The sequence below is a fragment of the Xiphophorus hellerii genome, chromosome 11, assembly GCF_003331165.1.
Source record: "Xiphophorus hellerii strain 12219 chromosome 11, Xiphophorus_hellerii-4.1, whole genome shotgun sequence".
Taxonomy (NCBI): Eukaryota; Metazoa; Chordata; class Actinopteri; order Cyprinodontiformes; family Poeciliidae; genus Xiphophorus; species Xiphophorus hellerii.
This window is the reverse complement of record NC_045682.1, coordinates 19,035,220-19,054,390: the sequence shown is the minus strand read 5'-3', so window position 1 is coordinate 19,054,390 and position 19,171 is coordinate 19,035,220. Positions and strand designations below refer to the sequence as shown.

Here is a 19,171-nt window from a genome sequence, read left to right as displayed (position 1 = left end):
TTTTATTTTTATTTTGTCAAATTGCAACCACAGAACATGGAAGTTTATTTTGGATAATTATAAAGAATTAAAGATAATGATGCATGGCTTTAGAGATGTATTCAATCACTTTCAAAAGTGATCATAGGCAATGTTTCTTGTTATTTGGGGGAAAAAAGAATTAGGATTTATTTGGATAATACTAAGCTCCAGTTGATAATATTTACAAACTGATAGTGGCTGGAAACGGTCTTTCAGGTGTTTTTTTTTTTTTTTCTCTCCTGTTGCATGGAAGAATCAATAATGAGCAATACATCTAAATATGTAATGAAATGTATTCAATATGTTTAGCAGTTAGGTGCATGATTTAATACGGTAGCTTTTTATTGTAATTATTTAGTCACACTTTGTACAGCATTATAATAAAATCGGACTACCGCCACTCGGTGATTAGTGAAAATAAATACTAAACACAATTATTGTAGCATAATAACTAAGCAGAAAATGTAAAAAGATATATATCTCCAGAAAATTCAGCAACTGAATGTAAGAAATTAAAAATATGTGCTTTAAAGATTGTCTACAGTATGTGATTTTCCGACAGCCTATTTAAAGTGAATAGATGTTACTTTTACAGCACGTTTTACAACGCAAGCGGCATCATGAAGACCAAGTGACCCGGCACAAAGGTTAGAGAAAAAAAAGATTCAGGTTATTAAACAGTCCCAGCCTTGAATGTCATCCAAAAAATTTAAAAAGCGCACCACATGCCTACCAAAGCATGGCCGCTCACCCACCTGAACTGACAGTAGAGCAGTAATCATGGAAGTTGGCCATGGTAACTCTGGAGGAGCTGCCACCATCCACGACTAAGGTGGAACAATCTGACCTGATCTTGACAAAAGAGTAGCAAGAGTTGTAGCATTTTCTGACAGAAAGCTGCAAGACATGTAGTTTGCATTTTGCCACAACTCACATGTAGAGCAGTACTCTGGCTGATCCTGACCCAAATTAGTCTTACTGGGCTACATGTAACATGCTGTGTATGGTGGAAAACCACAATGTCCACATAATACGTCTTTGTGATAATAACACGGTGTTGTGGGGAGGCTTTACCTCAGCAGGTACAGGGAGCTACATACAGAGCAGTCTGCAAAGAAAACCTGGGAAAGTCCACAAAAGCTTGAGATTTGGTTGTGGGTTCTGCTTTCAGTTCCACACCAAACTTTAGAATGACTTGAATAAAATCTGATTCATGTGTTCAGACCTAAATATAGCGGAGAAGCCATGGCAACATGCACATAATTTACTTTGTAGGAGTGCAAAACTTTAAAACAGCTATAAGTGGTTCAAAACATAGCTGTAAGTGGGGCGGATAAAAAAAAATAAACGTCACATCTTGGAGATTTTTGTGTGTCAAACCGTCTTCGTCCAGTTCCCAGTTATGCCAAACTGCAAAACTGAATTTGGTAAAGCACAGAATAAAAACAAATAATCTTAACCATATTGGCCAACATCTTTTGCTGCACACTGCCTCTGCCATTTGTGATTCTTCAAACCACGATTCCAGAGTAACAAAGTTTTCTCTCTAGCTGCTCTTGCTTCAGGGCTGTTGATCGGTCCTTTTGATTGGACAGAAGTGTCGCTCTGGTTTCCAAACCTAGAATAAACCATATTAATAGCACGGCGTTAACACAGATATTTTTGGGGGCCGGTGTTTTGGGGATTGCAGATTTTTCTCTTTTTCTTTTTTCTCTTCTCAGCTTTCAGATGTGTGTGTTGTCTACTGGATGGCTATTTGCCATCCTCCTCCTAGCCTGTTTTATTCATTCAAAAAAAAAACCCCAAAAAATAAAATGACTCTTTGCACAGCTGTGACCTCGAAGAGGAAGCTTCGAGTCCCGACGAGCTATCAGCTCTGTGCTAATCACCTCATGCATGTCCTGTTCTGTTAACAGCACATTTTCCTTTTCCTCTCTAACTTGGCGGTGGGGATAAAATGTGACATTTTGGGCTCATTTTACAGAGAATTTCACGTGTGTGGAACATTGCATGGATGCAAAGATTATAGATGTACTTATCTATGTATGTACTATAGATGTCTATACTCATAGATGTACTTATCTATGAATCCACAACGGTCACAACTTGAGTAAACAGTTGCCGTTTGACTCATCTGCACCAGATTATTAAATCATTAAAATGCACCGTTTGTAAAGGCAAACAAAAGCAGCACGCAGTCACAAGTGGACCGTGTGAGTGATTCTGCTGGATAAGTTCAGCATGCAATTTTCTGTGCAAATACAGATTGATGGGGAAGATACAGTATCTGTCCCTGACCACAGATTGTTGATGCCAGAAACGGTCCGGCCAATGAACAGTTGCAGCATGTCATCTGCCGTCCTAATTGGCTACAGAAAATCTCAAATGTTAGCTGAAATTTCCCAAAAATATTTGTATCTGTACCAGAATATCAAATAGATCAGTTAATCCATAGCTGAAATAAACCAAATGGTTTTCTCCAGCACATTAACTCCTTTGGTGCCCTTTTTTTTCCCACCAACTGTGCATGTTATTGGAATCGGCCTCAATGAAATTAAAAAATTATTTTAGAGCGTGTGAATCCTTTCAGAATCTTTAGATGTCAGCAGGTTTTTAATGCTGGTTTTATCAAAGTGTCAAACAAACTAAATTAACACAAAACTCCATTTGGCACCTTCTGCCAAGACGTGGTGGGATTCCTTAATCAGAAATTCAAGAAGCGCATAGATATTTGCACACCCTCGTTACTGTCCACAAGTCTCGTCCAGGTCGCTCCGCAGACGCCCGGATTTTTGAAACTGTATATGCAGATGTCTAACACCAGCAGTGTCTAAAACTTTAATGCACAGTTTATCCGTCAGGTATCATTCTGCTTTGAAATCACACAGAAGTTCTTCTTTTTTAAAGCCACCTATCAGCCACCACTGAGGTCTGTGGTCCAAGTGTTGCACAATTAATCTGAATATCTATGAAAGTTTCTAAAAAGTCACTTCTTGTGTGCTTGGCACATGCTGTACAACTTAAAAAATCTTACAAAACGTAAACGCATCACAACAAGTTAATTAATATGAAATCCTATGATTGTCTCGTATGTCTGTTCAGCAGTGAATGAACTCCAGAAAAGCACTAATGGCTGAATAAAATAACACAGTCATCAACTCAAGGTTGTTGTCCATATCAAAGTGGAAATTTTCACATTTCTTGGTAATTTTTTTTACAAGTCTTTTGTCATGACTGCTAAATCTACTATTGGTGAAACTCTGAACAGATTGCTGAGTAAAATCATGATTAAAGACGGCTTTATGTTCAGCAGCTCTGCATTTTTGCTTTAAGTGGTAAGAGGGATATTAATTAAATAAGATAAATAAGAGTCTCAATAGGTCAACAGGCAAATCGGGGATCTGGACCACAATTAATGTGGAAAAGAGTGTAATTATCCTTTTAATACACTGATAAAATTCAATTGAAATAAATGGAAAAAATTAATTTATATTACTGCTTAGTAAATACAATATTGTTTTTATAAAGGTATAAATGTAGGAATGAATCCAATATAAATTTTTTTTAATCCAAATTGGTGAACCAGGGAACTGATCTGCATCAGAGCGAACATCATCCGTCTTGGCTACATGTCTTGTTTTTTGTCTTCTTCTTTTCATATGTAATACAATCCCAGAGAAACTCTGTTTTGATCTCGTGTCCCACAAACCCGAGGGACAGTAGCTTATCTATGAACATTTTTCCCAGCACTTCCTTAAATCTATTTATAACTTCCTATCTCTGTGTCCATAGTTGAGCTGTGCACAGTCAAAGCACCATTCAGTCCTCTTGAACTCATCTGAATGTCTGTGCATAACTTTTCTGCACCAACTTTGACAAATTTCCATCAATTTAACCGGTGTAATGACTGAAGATTCTTCAAAACAGACTGCAGACTTCTAAAACAAGGTTGTCCTAATATTTCAGGGTATTTTCTTCCAGGATTCTAAAGGTGTCTGACAGCTCTGTTGTCTTTGGAAGTCTTTACGTCCCTTTTAAACCATAAAATCATACACTTGTTGGTTTGAGGCCATAAAAACACTGGAATGTTAATATTTATTTATTTATTTTTTCCATTTTAAAATCCTTTGACTTTGACAGAATTCTGAACTGATCGACATTTATTTGCTTGAGAATTAAACAAAATCCAAAACTCAAGGTTGTTGCTAAATCTGGCCAAGTCCTGCGCGTTGCCGTTCTGCAGCCAAGAAAAACAGTGACTTGATGACACGACTGATGTCTCTTGTCTGTGCTGCTTTCTGTGCGCTCCGTAATAACGTTAGGGTTGATAATGAGGTACATTTATCATTCCCATTTGATACGGTTAATGCGTTCAGACCGTTTCCAGTGGGGGAATATGTTCAGAGATTAAGTGGATATAGGAAGCTATCATTAGGGGTTACCATCATGGTATTTATAGGCCTGTTTTACGCTCTTATGGTTAGTGGATTGAAGCACAAGTCCTCAGCTTACTGTTCCTTCCTTGCTATAAATATGCTTCCCCACTCATTGGACTTGTTGGCTTGTTTATGTGGAGGTGTGTCGGCCTCCATGCTGCTACTGAAGGTGTATTAGCAGCAGATCGAGGAGGGGAGTCAGAAACGGGTTCATCTGCATTAGAAAGAGGACCATGTTGCCTACGGTGGTGTGCTGTATCAAAGCCCCTATTCCTGCACTGGAGTCGTCGTTTTTTGTTTTTTTTTAGGACATTTTGACAGATACTGATGCATTACGTCGTGACGGGCTCTGAGCCAGATCGCCGTGGTAACTGGCGAAACATTTCTTGTGTTTGCAGTTTTCACACGGCAGCCTGAATTCTGGCTTGTTAGAAATGACTCCGTGGTCTCGGTCATGATCGGAAACGCACCGATCGGGTTTCTCCTGGCCGATGCCGATTTCTGGTTTACTAATGAGGCATTTCCATTTTTGGCCCATTCAGAATTTTTACTGTCATCATTTTTAAAACAAGTGAATAAAAGTGTGCTGCAGGGTCTGGTGTGGAGGTGGTATTAAAATGCTGAATTGTAAGTTTATCCTCTTTCATGCATGATAGCAAATGCTGCTAGTAATTTTTTTTTTACCCTAGAATGAGAGGAAATAGTGCATAGAATGCATGCTGCTTGTTGATGCAGTGAATACATTAAAAAATTATGAATTTTCTGCCTTTAATGACTGGGGCGAACAATTTTCAGATTGTTTTTAATTTTTTTTCTTTTAAACTTGCACAGATCACAGCCAAAAAGAGAACGTAAGCCAATTCACCAATCAGATTTCATTGATCTGATCAAAGGAAAACTGGCTAATCATTGATCAGATCAATTCATGGAAATATTAGCCAATCAATGGTCATATCTGATCAAGACAAAATGGGTTAACCATTGATCGGGTCAAAGAAAAATTGGCCTATCATTGATTTTAATCTGATCATTAAAAAAATGATCATATTAAATGGCTTATTGATGCATTTCTGGCCTAGTAGAATTAGTAATGATAATGTTAAGTGGACTTTTGAAAACTACTTTGTGACCATAGAAAGGATCATGAACGTTAAACTCTTTATCCAGCGTAATGTTCGCCACATGGTTGTTGTGATGGACAGCTTCCTGTCTTTTTTACATTTTTTTCTTTCCCCCATACTCTCTGGACGATGAAACAGTCTCCCTGTTACTGTTGTTGGCAACTGTCTCCAGGAAGTGTCTCCCCTCTGCTTGGCGCTGCTCAATTTTTCTGCTGTGCGTAAACAGCCTCTTTTTATTCATTGTCTGGCCTGCGAGGGAGGAGGAGGAGGCGGCGGCTCTGCGGGGACATGGAGAGCGCGAGGGAGAGAGGTGAAGTCAGTATTCAGGAATGTGCCTTGGCAAGCCTCGGGTCGACGCAGCCCTGATGACTGGGAGGGAATCCTTGGCAAAGGGAAGCCGGGGAACCCCGTCCCGACACCTCCAGCCCTTCCCCTCTCTCTAACTTCCCTCCTTCCCACTTTTTTTTACCCTCATCTGTCTCGTCCTTTTACCCATCCCATCTCTGTCTGGAGCCGAGCTGGCTGCCATCAAGAAATTACACAACCAGGCAGGAACAGAAATGGGGAACATTCTTATGTCAGACTGGTGGAGCATAGAAAACAGCAGAAGCCACTTCTCCCACTTCTGCTGGCACGCCGCAGTCCAACGTCCCCTGTGAGTTCAACCGTGTCCAATCTGAACTCTGGAAACCCTCCAGACAGCAGGTTTGAAAAGCTATCCACAGTGAGTCATCGGCTCTTATTACACAGGCTGAGGAGGGTCTTTTGTTGGAGGGGAGAGAGAGAGAGAGATGAGGGTTGTTTTCAGAAAAGACAATGCGGTACTAATAATTCAGCAGATCATTTGCAGTAAAGCCCGGAGACATTCTCGTGTCATTGTGTCGAGCTTTAATGCATTTTTGATGCTTTTTGCGCCGCTTGTTGTTTTTTCTGTGCGAGTTGTTTGGGTTGCATCAAACCTCTTAGTTTTGCTACAGGCTAAACTGAGAACAATACTCTTCCTACCATCCTTGCTTACAAGAAAAATAAATTCATCAGTTCGGAAGCGTTGCAGTTCATTAAGAAACATGTCGTAGTGTAGAAACAAAAATAATAGGCCTTCCATCTTCTGTAAGCTTGGTTTTCTCTTTTAAAGCAAATAGTGGAGCTGGTTTTTTACCAGGTTAACTCTACAGCAACCCATATTCTCCTGGACTCTAGGGGGCAGTGTAGGAGGCATATGGCAATCGTAACATGTTTAGAAGTAAAACAAACAAACAAACACAGTTGTTAGCAGGAATGTGGTGCATCTGCGACTGTGGTGGAGGTATTATTGTCTTTATGGACGGGATCATTAAGGTGGATGTCTTTGTGAACTCTTTCTTGTCCGCCATGTGTTTATGTACACAACTGTCCGTATTATTATAAAATTTCAGAGGTGTGCGTTGCGGAAAATTTGGTTGCCGCAGAAGGGTGTGTTTGCTGAAATGAGGTAGTTTGGTTATATGGCACCAAACAGATGCGATTAGCGTAAATCAAGCTTTAATCGGGTATGAGCTGGTTCTCATCAAAGTTTGTTAAACATTTTTGATTTAGTTTTACTGGTGAGATGGACTCATAGAGCAAGGTGGCTCTAACCCTCCCCCACATGTTGCTACAGAAGGATATTTTTCTCACACTTAGACGAAAGAGAAATTCTGTTTCCGTTCTGGTGCAGCCTAAAAGTTTTGGTTTTGTTACCCACCAGTCACAGTAAGATACAGGTGACACTGTTTTTAAAAGTGGAATTTGTCTACAAGTAACATTGCTGTTCTGCAGGCTACATGAGCAGGTAACCTAGCTAAGTAACTAGATTATATTGGTGTGAAACACAGCTCAGAAAAAGTACTTTTAGTGTAGTGTTTTAGTATTTTTGCTAAAGTGGATCATAATCAAAATGACAGATTAAAGATTAACCTATCATGGTGCAGCAGTATTAAGAATAATTCTTAGGGATTCACATGCTAGCTGGCCAGATATCGAAAAGCATCTCATCAAATTCTGCTGTTTTGGTCTAGAAAGGCATCAACCTATGTCAAGTTATAATTTCCCTATTTTCAAATTGTTTTTGAGTTAGTAATGTCAACTCTATCAAAGAACCAGAAGTACATGTTTTCTGATTTTCATGCTATTCAATCTCTATAGCTGTGGTCCTTTGTTTTCCTCTTGATCACCAAGAAAACCCATTTATTTAAAACGCTTCCCTAAAGTCTAGTAACTCCCCTCTGCTGCAGTGGATTTAGTTGCCATGTTTGTTTTTAGCTGTGGGCTCACATCATGGGCTTTCCTCTTTTCCAAGCCCCGCTCCGCACAGGGTCACGATTGTGGTCACAACACGAGGTTTCCACAGGAGAGAATATTGCCGTCATTTAATGTTCCAGCCCAGCGCCTTCTAAATATACTCGCTTTCCCACCAATGGACGCCGTAATTTCAGCCTTTGCTTACTTCGACTCTGGTGCGCACGAATTAAAGAGCGCGCCATGTGGCCGGAGCCTCTCTCTCTCAGGCAGATGTAACGGAGGCTGGCTGTTATGTGGGACTTGCTCAGTCATAACTTTGCGTTGCGACAAACACGGTGACTAATCACGCCTCGGACTCGCTGTGGTGACACCGATCAGCAGCACTCGTCATTTGGAGTGTTTTTAAAGCATGACTGATGTGCCGTCTCCTCACACCAGTGACTCATGCGCGTGGTGGGCGAGGAGTTCTAGTTAGCAAGTGAGAGTGGATGGGATGCTCAACTTGTCTCGAGTAAAAATAAGGCATCAGTTGTTTTCTGTCCAAACACGAGGCGGTGTTTATTGTGCAACGTCGGTGTCTGTTTTTAAAATTTCAAGAGAGACTATCCACACTTTAGGTTGTTGTAGGCTTTTTTTTTTTTTTAATTGCTTGTGCACCAATCAGTTGATCAGCCTTTTATTTTCCTACTTGTAGTATGGAAATGGTACTGAAGGTTTTAGTAGTACCAGTAAAACTTCACTGCATTTACGCAAAAAATTTTACATAATAAATACAATACAATAAATAATGTAATAAATACATTATGACATAACATAAAATTGCCTACGTCTAGATTTTGTTTTGTCCTGCAAATCTAAAGCAATCACAGAAAATGCAGTGTGGGAAAGTGAAATACCTAGATGCAACGAGACGCCAGCCAATTCAGGAACTCCATTTATTTTGATTGCTATTGCTTGGCTGCACCTACAAGAACGCAAATAAAAATGCTAGCCTCTACGGCAGCCCTCAGGCAGTTTCCACTGTACGTATTAATGCACAGTGTGATATATTTGGTGATTGAACTATTAAAATAGGTGGTAGTCATGAGCATTTTTAGAGGGAATCTCATGTATTTGCAGATTTCCTTTAGTTCATGTACCATAACTGTCTCAATATTTTGACATAAAAATATTATAGCTGAATTTGTCCTTTTGAAGGCAAGAGAAGAAGTGTAGTAGTTTTTTTTTTTTTTCAGTCAGATAATTGACTGAAAGAAAACTACTTTGGCGCTTTTACTTTAAAATCCATATTGGTGGTGAAAACTGAATTTAGTCCACCAATTTCTCTGGCAGGTTTTAAACTGTGGGAATGTTAAAATGTTTTTATACCTTAAAATCAACAACAGACTTGAACCTATCAAGGATTTCTGACTAGGATGTAAAGCAGAACTGATATTTAGTTTGAAGTTTGGTTTGAGTTACTATTAGATGCTAAAATTGGCTCTTAGAATAGTTTTTTTTTTATTTCCTCTTTTTTTATCTCTTCCTCATGACTCTATACTCTCTCTGTATGTATGTACATATAGATATATAGAGGTGTTTTTTATTCTCAAAGCTAAATGGCATGAGTTTTGATGCAACTGAATCAGAATCTGATGACTTAAAAGACGTATGCTTTGATATAATCTTGTAATTCCCTCATTTTTGGTTGATTTTTAAAGTATAACTAAGAGCCTGCCACGCATTTTATTCTTTTGATGGTTGCTTATATTTATGCTTAGCTGCTGCTTTTGCATACGAATCCAGATGCATCAAAGTTCTTCGCCAAGAAAATCAGACTGAACTAAAAATGAAAAATCGACCCACGATTATCTATCAACTCTGATTATCTATCACGGTTTCAGTTTTAAAATTCCTTCAGAGACGTTCGGTGGTTTGCTTTCAGGTTCGGATCCACAGCAAACAACAAGTGACTGTTCCGCCTCAGCTCGTGCCGTGGCGCGTTTAATCAGACCCAAACAATCCTACAGAGCAATTTGTATGCGCGTGAGCATCTCAATGTCACACTGAAGTAATCAAATGCATTAACTACTCTTTGTTATTCTCTCCCTCCGCCGCCCTGTCCTGCTTGGCCGTTTTTTTATTCCTCCTCAACCGATGGTGTGCGACGTCCACAGAGCTCCCAGCCGAAGAAGGTAAATATTGATTCTTCTAATGAGCTGCCACCCTCCTCCCTTTACTACCTGATTGAGTGTCCTGTGTATGGATCTTTTGTTTTATATAGACCTGCGGGTAAACTTTAGGGTTGTGTCCTGCAGGAGTTTCCCACCCATCAGCACACAGCACTACTCCTTTGTAAACAGCCTGGCTTTTCCAGCTGCTCATCATCATCATCATCATCATCATCTCAGAACTAATGTCAACAGGTCGCTTTGCCTTTCTGGGCGATCTTGTGTCTTGATCTCGATGTGATGTGTGTGACGTGTCGTTTGCACGTTTCAGGGAAATCCTTGTGGGAGTTGGTGGTGGAGCAATTTGAGGACCTCCTGGTCAGGATCCTGCTGCTAGCTGCCTGCGTCTCCTTTGTGAGTACCAGCTAATTAAAACGCCGCCGGCACGCTCCTTATTTCTGCTCTGTCTTTATTGCAAATGTAAACCCAGTGGGACTTGAGACCCTAATTGGACAATGGACAATTGCTGCCTAAAAGACTGCAATATTAGCCACTTTATTCTCCTCTTGGGACTCTCAGAACCCTACAGAACGGTGAAAAGGTTTTATCCCTTTACACATATCTACAATTTTCTTTTTCAATTTCTACATTATTCTGTATGGAAATATAATTTACCTCCATCTTAAATCATGTTTTACTTCAAAATAACCATTTTTTATGAGTCAGTTGCCAAACTGACTCATAAAACTGCAGGTTGTTTTGCAATCCAACCTGCAGAATCAAGAAATCATTGAATAGAACCTGCCTGACAGCATGAAGTAAGCTAACCAAAAAAGTATGATGGTTGAAATATAATTTTTTAAACAGACAAAATTAACCACAAAATAGCAAGAAATCTCTACTGTCTGCTACTACTACTTTGTCTTTCAATCTGTGAGCTTTATTGATACACATTCTACCTGATCACCCTCATTTATCTGTTGTAATTTTAGAACTGACTTAGCTGAGATTCCCACGCATTCTCAAACAACTTGGTCTTTCCTATTGGCACATGAGCCACCTTCTCTAAAGGGGGAAAACATGTTTGCATTTGTCTTGCATGTTTTTTTCCCCCCAAAGAAGCTCAATAGTCCTTTTGGCTTCCAAGAACCCTGAATCTACAATCGCACTCGCTCTTTGTTTACTTGTGCCGTTTTGGATATTGTTTAGGATGAAAAAAATACCAGGATTCATTGACTTTGACAGTGATATAATCCACTGTTTGCTTAACTTCCATACCAATTATTTTTATTTTTTGTCTCACAACATTCCTTCATATCATGAATTAAAATCACTTTTCCTTTTCACATTTTGTAAATACAGCTCTGGAAAAATAATTAAGTGCCCACTGCAATGAAACCCATTGAAAACCTGGTTATGCCACCAAATAACTTCTGAACTCTTCTTGAGTTAAAACCCTAATATTGTTGTTTCTAAATGAACGTGAACTTGTTTACTTTGCTTTATTTGAGGTCTGAAAGCACTGGATCTTTTTTGTTATTTTGACCATTTCTCATTTTCTGCAAATAAATACTAAATTTTATCTTGGAATTTCAGAGACATGTTGTCAGTAGATTATAGAATAAAAAACAAAAGTTCATTTTACTCAAACAAATACGTATAAAGAGTAAAATCTGAGAAAACTGATCATTTTTAGTGGTCTCTTAATTTTTTCCAGAGCTGTGTATCTGGAATGTTATAGTTGTACCTGTTCAGTTGAATCTGTGTAATATATGTTCTCAACGGTATCAATGTGGCACACATAAAACCTTTGTATAATTCCTTTTCCCTTAATAGATGAAATCTAAATCAGAAACAGAATTGTGTATCTACTTATGCTTTTCTTATATTAAAATGTGTTTGATCTGTTAAAATGTGACCAAAAATAGAAGGTTTGAAGGTGACAAATAATTTTCCCCTCGCCGTATGAAGCGAACCCCTTCGATGTGGAAACATGTGAAGTCTTTCCGTGTGAGCCCTTCTGAGTCCGTCTGGTGTGATTTCTGTGCAGGGAACAAGTACAGTGCATCTGCCAAAAAAGGAAACAAAACAATGAATCAAAACTCTGTGTGTTGTGGTGCCTCAAACTGTGACCCTGGCTACAGCCTGAGGGAGGAGAAGGTCACAGAGGGGTGGAGGGAGGGAATCCTGCCTGTTTAATGACTTTTTTCCATCTGTTGCAGCACTTCCCCGCTGTCTTGGGATGAAAATTGCTATTGCTATTTCTGGGATGTCGGAAAATCGCTCTAAAAACGCTCATGACAGAAGATAACTCTTGTCAGTGCGTGGACTTGAGCTTTTTATCTGCGTTTGTAGAGAAACGCTGTAGCTGAAAGGCTGTGCTGTTCTAGGTCACTGTGGTTTCAGTGGAGTAAGGCTTTAGTTGCAACACAAAAACAAAACTCAAAACTACGTCGCCGTTGATCGGCTTCTTAAAGAGTTCTCGTTTCGGTGCTCTGCTTTTGATTGAGATATTTATAGTTCTTTCAAGAGTCTATTTCCTCAGTGTTTTGTACGTTTCCACTGGGGTCAGGGAGTGGCAAAAGCGGAGTGGAGCTGAGTCAAAGTTAAACCCTAAACCTGGAGTCATTTGGTTGCAATTTTGAATAAATTCAAATTGGGATCACGAGATTTTCCAGCCTCCATTGCATTGCACGACAATGAAGATCATTAAAGTAAAATGGATCTGGTCAGGTCGCCTAAATACTTGTGTAAATTTTCAGAATATTTTTTTTACAATTTTATTTCAGGATTTCATTTTGCTTTTATCCAGAAATGTTCTTTTTATTTTTATTTTTTGGTTAGTTCTGTTTTGCAGTGATGCACCGATCAGACTTTTACCAGCCGATACCGATATTCTGTTTCTCTGAAGTCTGACCTGCTGGTTCTGACTTTTGACACATTCTGATATCAATGCATAAAAAAAAAAACACAGGGGGAACAAGAAGGTTCTTTGACAGAAGTAGTCATTTTAAAATACAAGAGGAAGTGACTAAATAAATGACTATTAAGCTTATAATCCCAACCCTGCAGGAAAAAACTTCTTTTTCAGGATTTGACCTGCTGATCACAGATCAGAGCCAAATAAGGAAAAAACTTTCAGATTCATATCTCTGGCCGACTGATTGGTGCATCTCCTGTGTGTTGTTTGCAGTTTTTATTTGACTAAGCCGCTAAAGTAAGCCACAACCCCGTAAGAGGTTTTACTGGAAGGAACCACACAGCAACCCCCCTAACCACCGCACACAATTAAAACTGGAACACCGCCTCACAATGTGGGCTCGGGTTAATGTTAAAAGTCTCATCTAATACAGGAAGAGGCCTACACTTTTTGTCAGTATTCTAACAAACAAAGCTATTTATTTATTTCTTATTAACTCTGAGTTCTAGTTAAGGTCAAAGTAATGAGCAAATCCATTTTATTGAATTTGCTTGCATGCAAAAGAAAAGACACTTTATGCCTACTAAGGTTCCTCCCAGAAAATTTGCTTAACTCGGTGTTTGGGTGCTAAGCAGTCATTCATCCAGCAGTCCATTGGGTTTTGTATTAAAAATGTTTAAAATTGACAAGAAATTTGAAAATATCATCCCATAATTATGTTATTGAAAGATTTGAAGATTAATATCTGAACACCATCTTTAAAGTGTTAAATAATGCAAACATTTTAAAAATACTTAAATAAATAAGCAATGCTTAGTCTGGTGGGGGCACAAGTAAAGCCTGGTGGCCGCCAGGTTTATAATGCACTGGGGAAAACCCTGGACTACAGTTGTTCGTTTGTGAGCATTAAGTTTTGGTGTGATGAGAGCTGAAAGGACAGAGTTAGTTTTAGGAATCAAGTGACGAAGCAGAACACAATCAAATTTCAGGCCGCTTTTCCTCAGTAAATGTCAAAACCGCAAAATCAACCCTGCTTCTCTCTTTGTTTGAACTCATTAACAGTGAGATGAAAGCACTTAAGTATTCAAGGCGGCCTCTGAATGTATGATGATTGTCCCGAGCGCCTTTTGAGCCGTACTCGGTGCGAGGGCTGCCGTCATTGCCCTCCAATCTCAGCTCGGTCAGAAGAGAGACCTACCGTCCCAAATGGGGGGGAAAGATGAGCTATCGACCAAGCTCAGGCTGCCGTGACGCCGGCGCGCGCCGGTGCTCAATACTCCACAGAGAATATATTCTGCTGTCACTTGATGGGTCCCATAGAGACCGCCGTGGCATAGATCCACTTTTATTACTGTGTTGCTTTTGAGGTTGAGCCGTTCAGGCTATGAAAATTATAAATAAATAAATAATGGAAGCATATTTGGTGCTTAAAATCACACGTTTGTAGAAACAAACAAAAAAAAAAAAGAGCTCAAGAGAAAATTGAACTTCTTTTCACCAGGCACTCAGAAGTGCAATGCCGACTGAATGTTAATGATGCCGTCTCTGCATTTGCACAAAACTAAGCCAAAATAAAGAAACGGTGTTTGTGCAAACCAAGTCGTGCCTGACTGCTTCCATAAGCTGGGAGCTGGGAAAAAAAAAAAAAGGTGCTGTTAATCAAATGCACCGCTCAGCTTGATTCCCAGTCGGCATGACAACCTCTTGGTATGATAACATTCTGGGATAAGTAAAACAGTTGGATGGTATTTGCACAGAAATTTGAAACAACAATGTCTGACACGATTTAATTGCTTTAAAAAATTAAACAAAAATGCAATAACTGCAGTAATCCAGCTGCTGCTAAAATAATATGACATAGTAATTATTGACAAAATGTTTTCTACAAGCATAAAATGGATTATTTTTGATTCTTGTCACAGACTTTCCACACCATGACTGTCTGCGCTTTTCATAAACGGCGATTTCAGGCGATTTTGTCTTTCTTACAAGCAAGCGAAAAGTGCAGTAGACTTCTTTCAGCCAGCTGGCTGGTAGTGTGCAGCCGCAGGTGGGAAAGGGGCAACAACAAAAAAATGTAAGCTACTCTGGAACTATAGGTTTTGTGGTTATTCTTAAAACTGTAAGTTGAAATGGGGGGGTATTCTTCTCATTGTGTCCGTTGTTTTTTGGGCAAAATCTATCCATGTGGCATCTAGAAGGGGATCTGTTAAGCCTATTCAGATGTCTACATTTTTATTTTTGCATTTAGAAAAACAAAAATGTTTTTAAAAGCTTGTTTCTTACTGTGTTTTTAAATTTTATTTTACTTTAAAAAAAAAAAAAACTACTTTATGTCATAGGCGGTACTTTTTTGTACTTTTTTCCCTTTGTTTCTAGCTACAAAAAAGGAAAACTGAGACTTTGTTGCTTAAAGGAAGTTACTATAAATTCTAATAGTTTTATCAAAGGCAACCTAACAAAAGAATAAAACATTGGGATAGTTAGATAACAGTAACCTGTTGTTTATTTAGCCAAGCTAAAAAAAAAAGGAGAAATGAGAAGTCAGTTGGTATACAACCTAAGCTAGCTAAATGTGTGCTAACAGACATGTTTGATAAAAGCTAATTCAATCAAGCTTTAACTAGAAACGGAAATGTTAGCTATCAGGGGCTTTGGCATTTGTCTGGACGGACTGGGGGTTGGTTATTATTGCATATTAATTTGAGCTTCTTTTTCCAGATTCCTCTTTGAGTGACTTGTTTCGTTCTGCCAGCGTCTGGGGAAAATGTGACCGGAGAGTGAAAAATGTTTGCTGACTTATGTTGTATGTTCTTCTAGGTGTTGGCTTTGTTTGAAGAGGGAGAGGAAACTACCACCGCCTTTGTAGAGCCTCTTGTTATTCTGCTTATCCTCATTGCCAACGCTGTTATTGGAGTATGGCAGGTGAGAAATGTTTTTCATGCAGTCTGTGTGCAACATTTCATGTGAAAAACCAGAAATTTGCAGAATAATGCAAATTTAACAGTGTCCTAACCCTGTCCTGTTATAACCAAACTAAAGCTAATTATGCTGGAATGTACAGATCCATATATTTGTTGTGTTAAAACTAAAACATAATGTTGACGTTCCAATAAGAAGGGATGAGCAGCGAGATTGTGATTGACAGCACTAAGACCCGCCCCCTGGCTCTGATTGGTTGTTTCTAGTTAGCACTGGGAGAAAGCAGAGGAGCTTGATTTTTTTTTTTCACACAGATTGTCTGTCATGCTATACTGTCATGACATATTGACAGTTTTGACAAATGTGTAAAAATAAAAGAGAGAAGTGTTTTTATAAAAGTTACAGACTGCAGTTTCAACAACAGCCAATTTCTCAGGTAATCAAAGATCAAGCATGGTGATAATGATTAGGGAATCTTTCAATCCTTGACTTTCTAGATAATAAATATATAATGGTTTTGTACACTGGAGTTTAGGTTTTGATCATTTCAGAACTTTAAGACTATTTTTATTATGTCCTGAATTTTAGACTTCATAGAGAGCACACTTTGTTTTTCTCATGACCGTTTACATATTCACATACTTAAGTGGTTATAACCATTACGAACCTGTGCATCCCAGTTAATTACAGGTTGGGATTTATCCTGTTAGCTCATTACGATGTGACATGTCTGTCAGGTTAGGACATGATCATGTAAAATGTCACCCCGCTTAATTTTCACTGAAGAGGAAGAAGAAAGCCTTTTATTCAAGATCCCTAGTAAAAGTAATGTAAAATATGCTTATTCATGCTCACCATGCTTAATCTTAAAACAAAAATGCAGAGAAATTCATAGAATTCTCATTATGAAGGCAAATATTTTTTTTGGCCGTAGCACATTTTTAAAAAACGACCTTTAAATGAATGCATTTAGCGTGAACATCAGTTTGAAGAAGAAAATGCTAATTTCCTCCTGATGCATCCTTTTGCTCCTTTTATTTTTCTTATATTTTTTGCCGTTCGCTGCGCAGGAGCGGAACGCAGAGAGCGCCATCGAGGCTCTGAAGGAGTACGAGCCGGAGATGGGGAAGGTGTACCGCATGGATCGCAAGGCCGTCCAGAGGATCAAAGCCAGAGACATAGTCCCCGGAGACATAGTGGAGGTGGCAGGTTAGCCGAGGCTGAATTCTCACTGTCACTTCCTCAGATGAATTTGCGCTTTGCCACACACACAGACAGGCTGCTGTCCCCTGGCTGCCTGCACGGCCCCATTACTACTGACATACACAGAAAACACTCTTTACCTTTCATTCTTCAGCCTGGAAAGACTGTTGGAATATCTCAGACTGGATTATATAACTTTTCTGTAACTGTGCAGGTCTTGCGTTCAGCTGTATCTGTTTGTGTGGAAGTTTGCTGCGGTCTCTGCTCTTATTTAAGACCCGGTTTAAGTTTCCACAGCTCTCTCTCTCGCTCTCTTTTGCTTTCCATGCGCTCAGTCTCACCACCTGGACGCTGCTTGATGTTTGTTAACTCCCCACTCACACTCTGCCCCACTCTCCTCCAACACACACACATTACAATTCCCCTGCTGTAAAGTCGTGAATTTGTGGGCAGTCTGCGCTAAAAATAGCCTCGTTTGTCACTTGGGAGCTCCACCGACATCTGGGTATTCCTGGCACACACGCCTCCGAGGAGATCACACCAGCATCAACACGGCTGTTTTTTTTTGGAGGGGGGGGACTGTAGTAATCCTGGGCTCTCCCTGGCTGGGGATTTGTTTCAGGTGGTTGGGATGATTTATGGGAAGAGATGTGGGTGGGGGTGTGTGTGATAGAAAGAGACAGAGAGAGGGAGAGAGAGAGATCAGGGTGTTCATTCATAATTACAACACAGAGAGGCAGGGAGAAGGAATATAGCTGCTGCCATGGTTTCAACACCAAGGTTCAAAAAGTGAATATCAAGACAGAAAAAATCATCAAATAGCTCCTAGAGAAGCCCTCACTGGCATTGTTAGTTTTCAGGAATGAACCACAGAGAAATAAATCTCTCCTTATACACTGGTTAGTAGACATTGAGCATGTTTTACTCTGCTTTTTTTTTTTTTTTCTCACGACAACACTTAGTTGGAATTCGGGCTTGTTACAGCCAGCGTCCTTGATCGCACATGAATGTGTACTCAGTCATACGAGGACAAGCCTTCACAGGTAAAGCTTTACTGAGCTCAGCCCCTGCCTTACCTCCCATCATTACCAGTGCTGTCACCAGCACTTCTCTGCTCGGTCCGTCTCTACGTCACTGAGCTTTAAGAGGTGTTGTGGGTTTTTAGTTGATTTTTGAAGGAGTGGTGTGTTACTGCTGGTGACCAGCAGCTAGAACCTGGATTCGACTACAGGAATGGGCAGGAGGACAAATATTTATTTTTGGGATTATTCTCAACTGATTTGGTGTCTGGTTGAATAAGTTCTTGATGCTGAACTTTATCTCTGATTAGCAGAACTGTGGAGAGTTTAGAGATTAAGTGGAGTTACTCTCACTAATCATACCTGTAGTAGAAAGACGAAAAGAAAAATTACCTAAAATGGACAGAGATCAATGTTTTTATGCTGAACTAAATATTCTTGTGGGAATTCTGATATTACTTTCGGATTTTCTTTGTTTAGTAACGTCTGCTGCTTGGTGCAGAATTTCAATTTACTGGTTGTGATTTGTTGTTATTTGTCCAAGCGAATTCAGTATTTGCAGGGAATACTGGATGAAAAAGACCCGTCTATGATTGGTGTGATAAAATTTTCATACACCTTATCACGCATTTGCTAATACTGTTACTGGTATATAAAATAAATCTCATGAATCTCTTAGCCTGGAGAAGGGGCAGTTAAAGCCTGGCGGCCCGCCAGACTTATAATACACTAGGGGAAACCCTGCCTGAGATAGACAAGATATATAGCAACATTCAAGATATTTCTTCCAACCTTTCATTCATAAGCAGTCCAGGGTTTCCCTCAGAAAACTTGCTAAGCCCAGTGGTTGGGTGCTAGTCATTCATTCAGTGGTCTGCTGTGTTTTTGAGTTAAGAAATGTTTAAAGTTGACAGGAAATTTTAAAATTTCACTTGATAATTATGTGTTCTTGGAAGATTAATGCTTGAATACCGACAAAGTCTTAAAAATTGTAAACATTTTAAAAAAGCAAAAACAAATAAGTAACACTTAGCCTGGTGGGGGCCCAAGTAAAGCCTGGCGGCCCGCCAGGCTTACTATGCACTGTGGGAAACCCTGCAGTCATTAATTATCTATGGCA

The 19,171-nt window shown here is 39.4% G+C and overlaps 1 protein-coding gene across 2 annotated transcripts in view; it reads left to right on the top strand.

Moving 5' to 3' along the window:
• atp2a3 (ATPase sarcoplasmic/endoplasmic reticulum Ca2+ transporting 3) overlaps positions 1–19,171 on the top strand; it is a 53,887-nt gene that overhangs the window by 6,953 nt on the left and 27,763 nt on the right. For both annotated transcript variants that reach the window (XM_032575879.1, XM_032575880.1), the window contains exons 2-5: positions 9,994–10,011; positions 10,319–10,401; positions 15,728–15,832; positions 16,900–17,038. In XM_032575879.1, the coding sequence (XP_032431770.1) occupies positions 9,994–10,011; positions 10,319–10,401; positions 15,728–15,832; positions 16,900–17,038 (345 nt within the window). The remainder of the gene's footprint in view (positions 1–9,993; positions 10,012–10,318; positions 10,402–15,727; positions 15,833–16,899; positions 17,039–19,171) is intronic.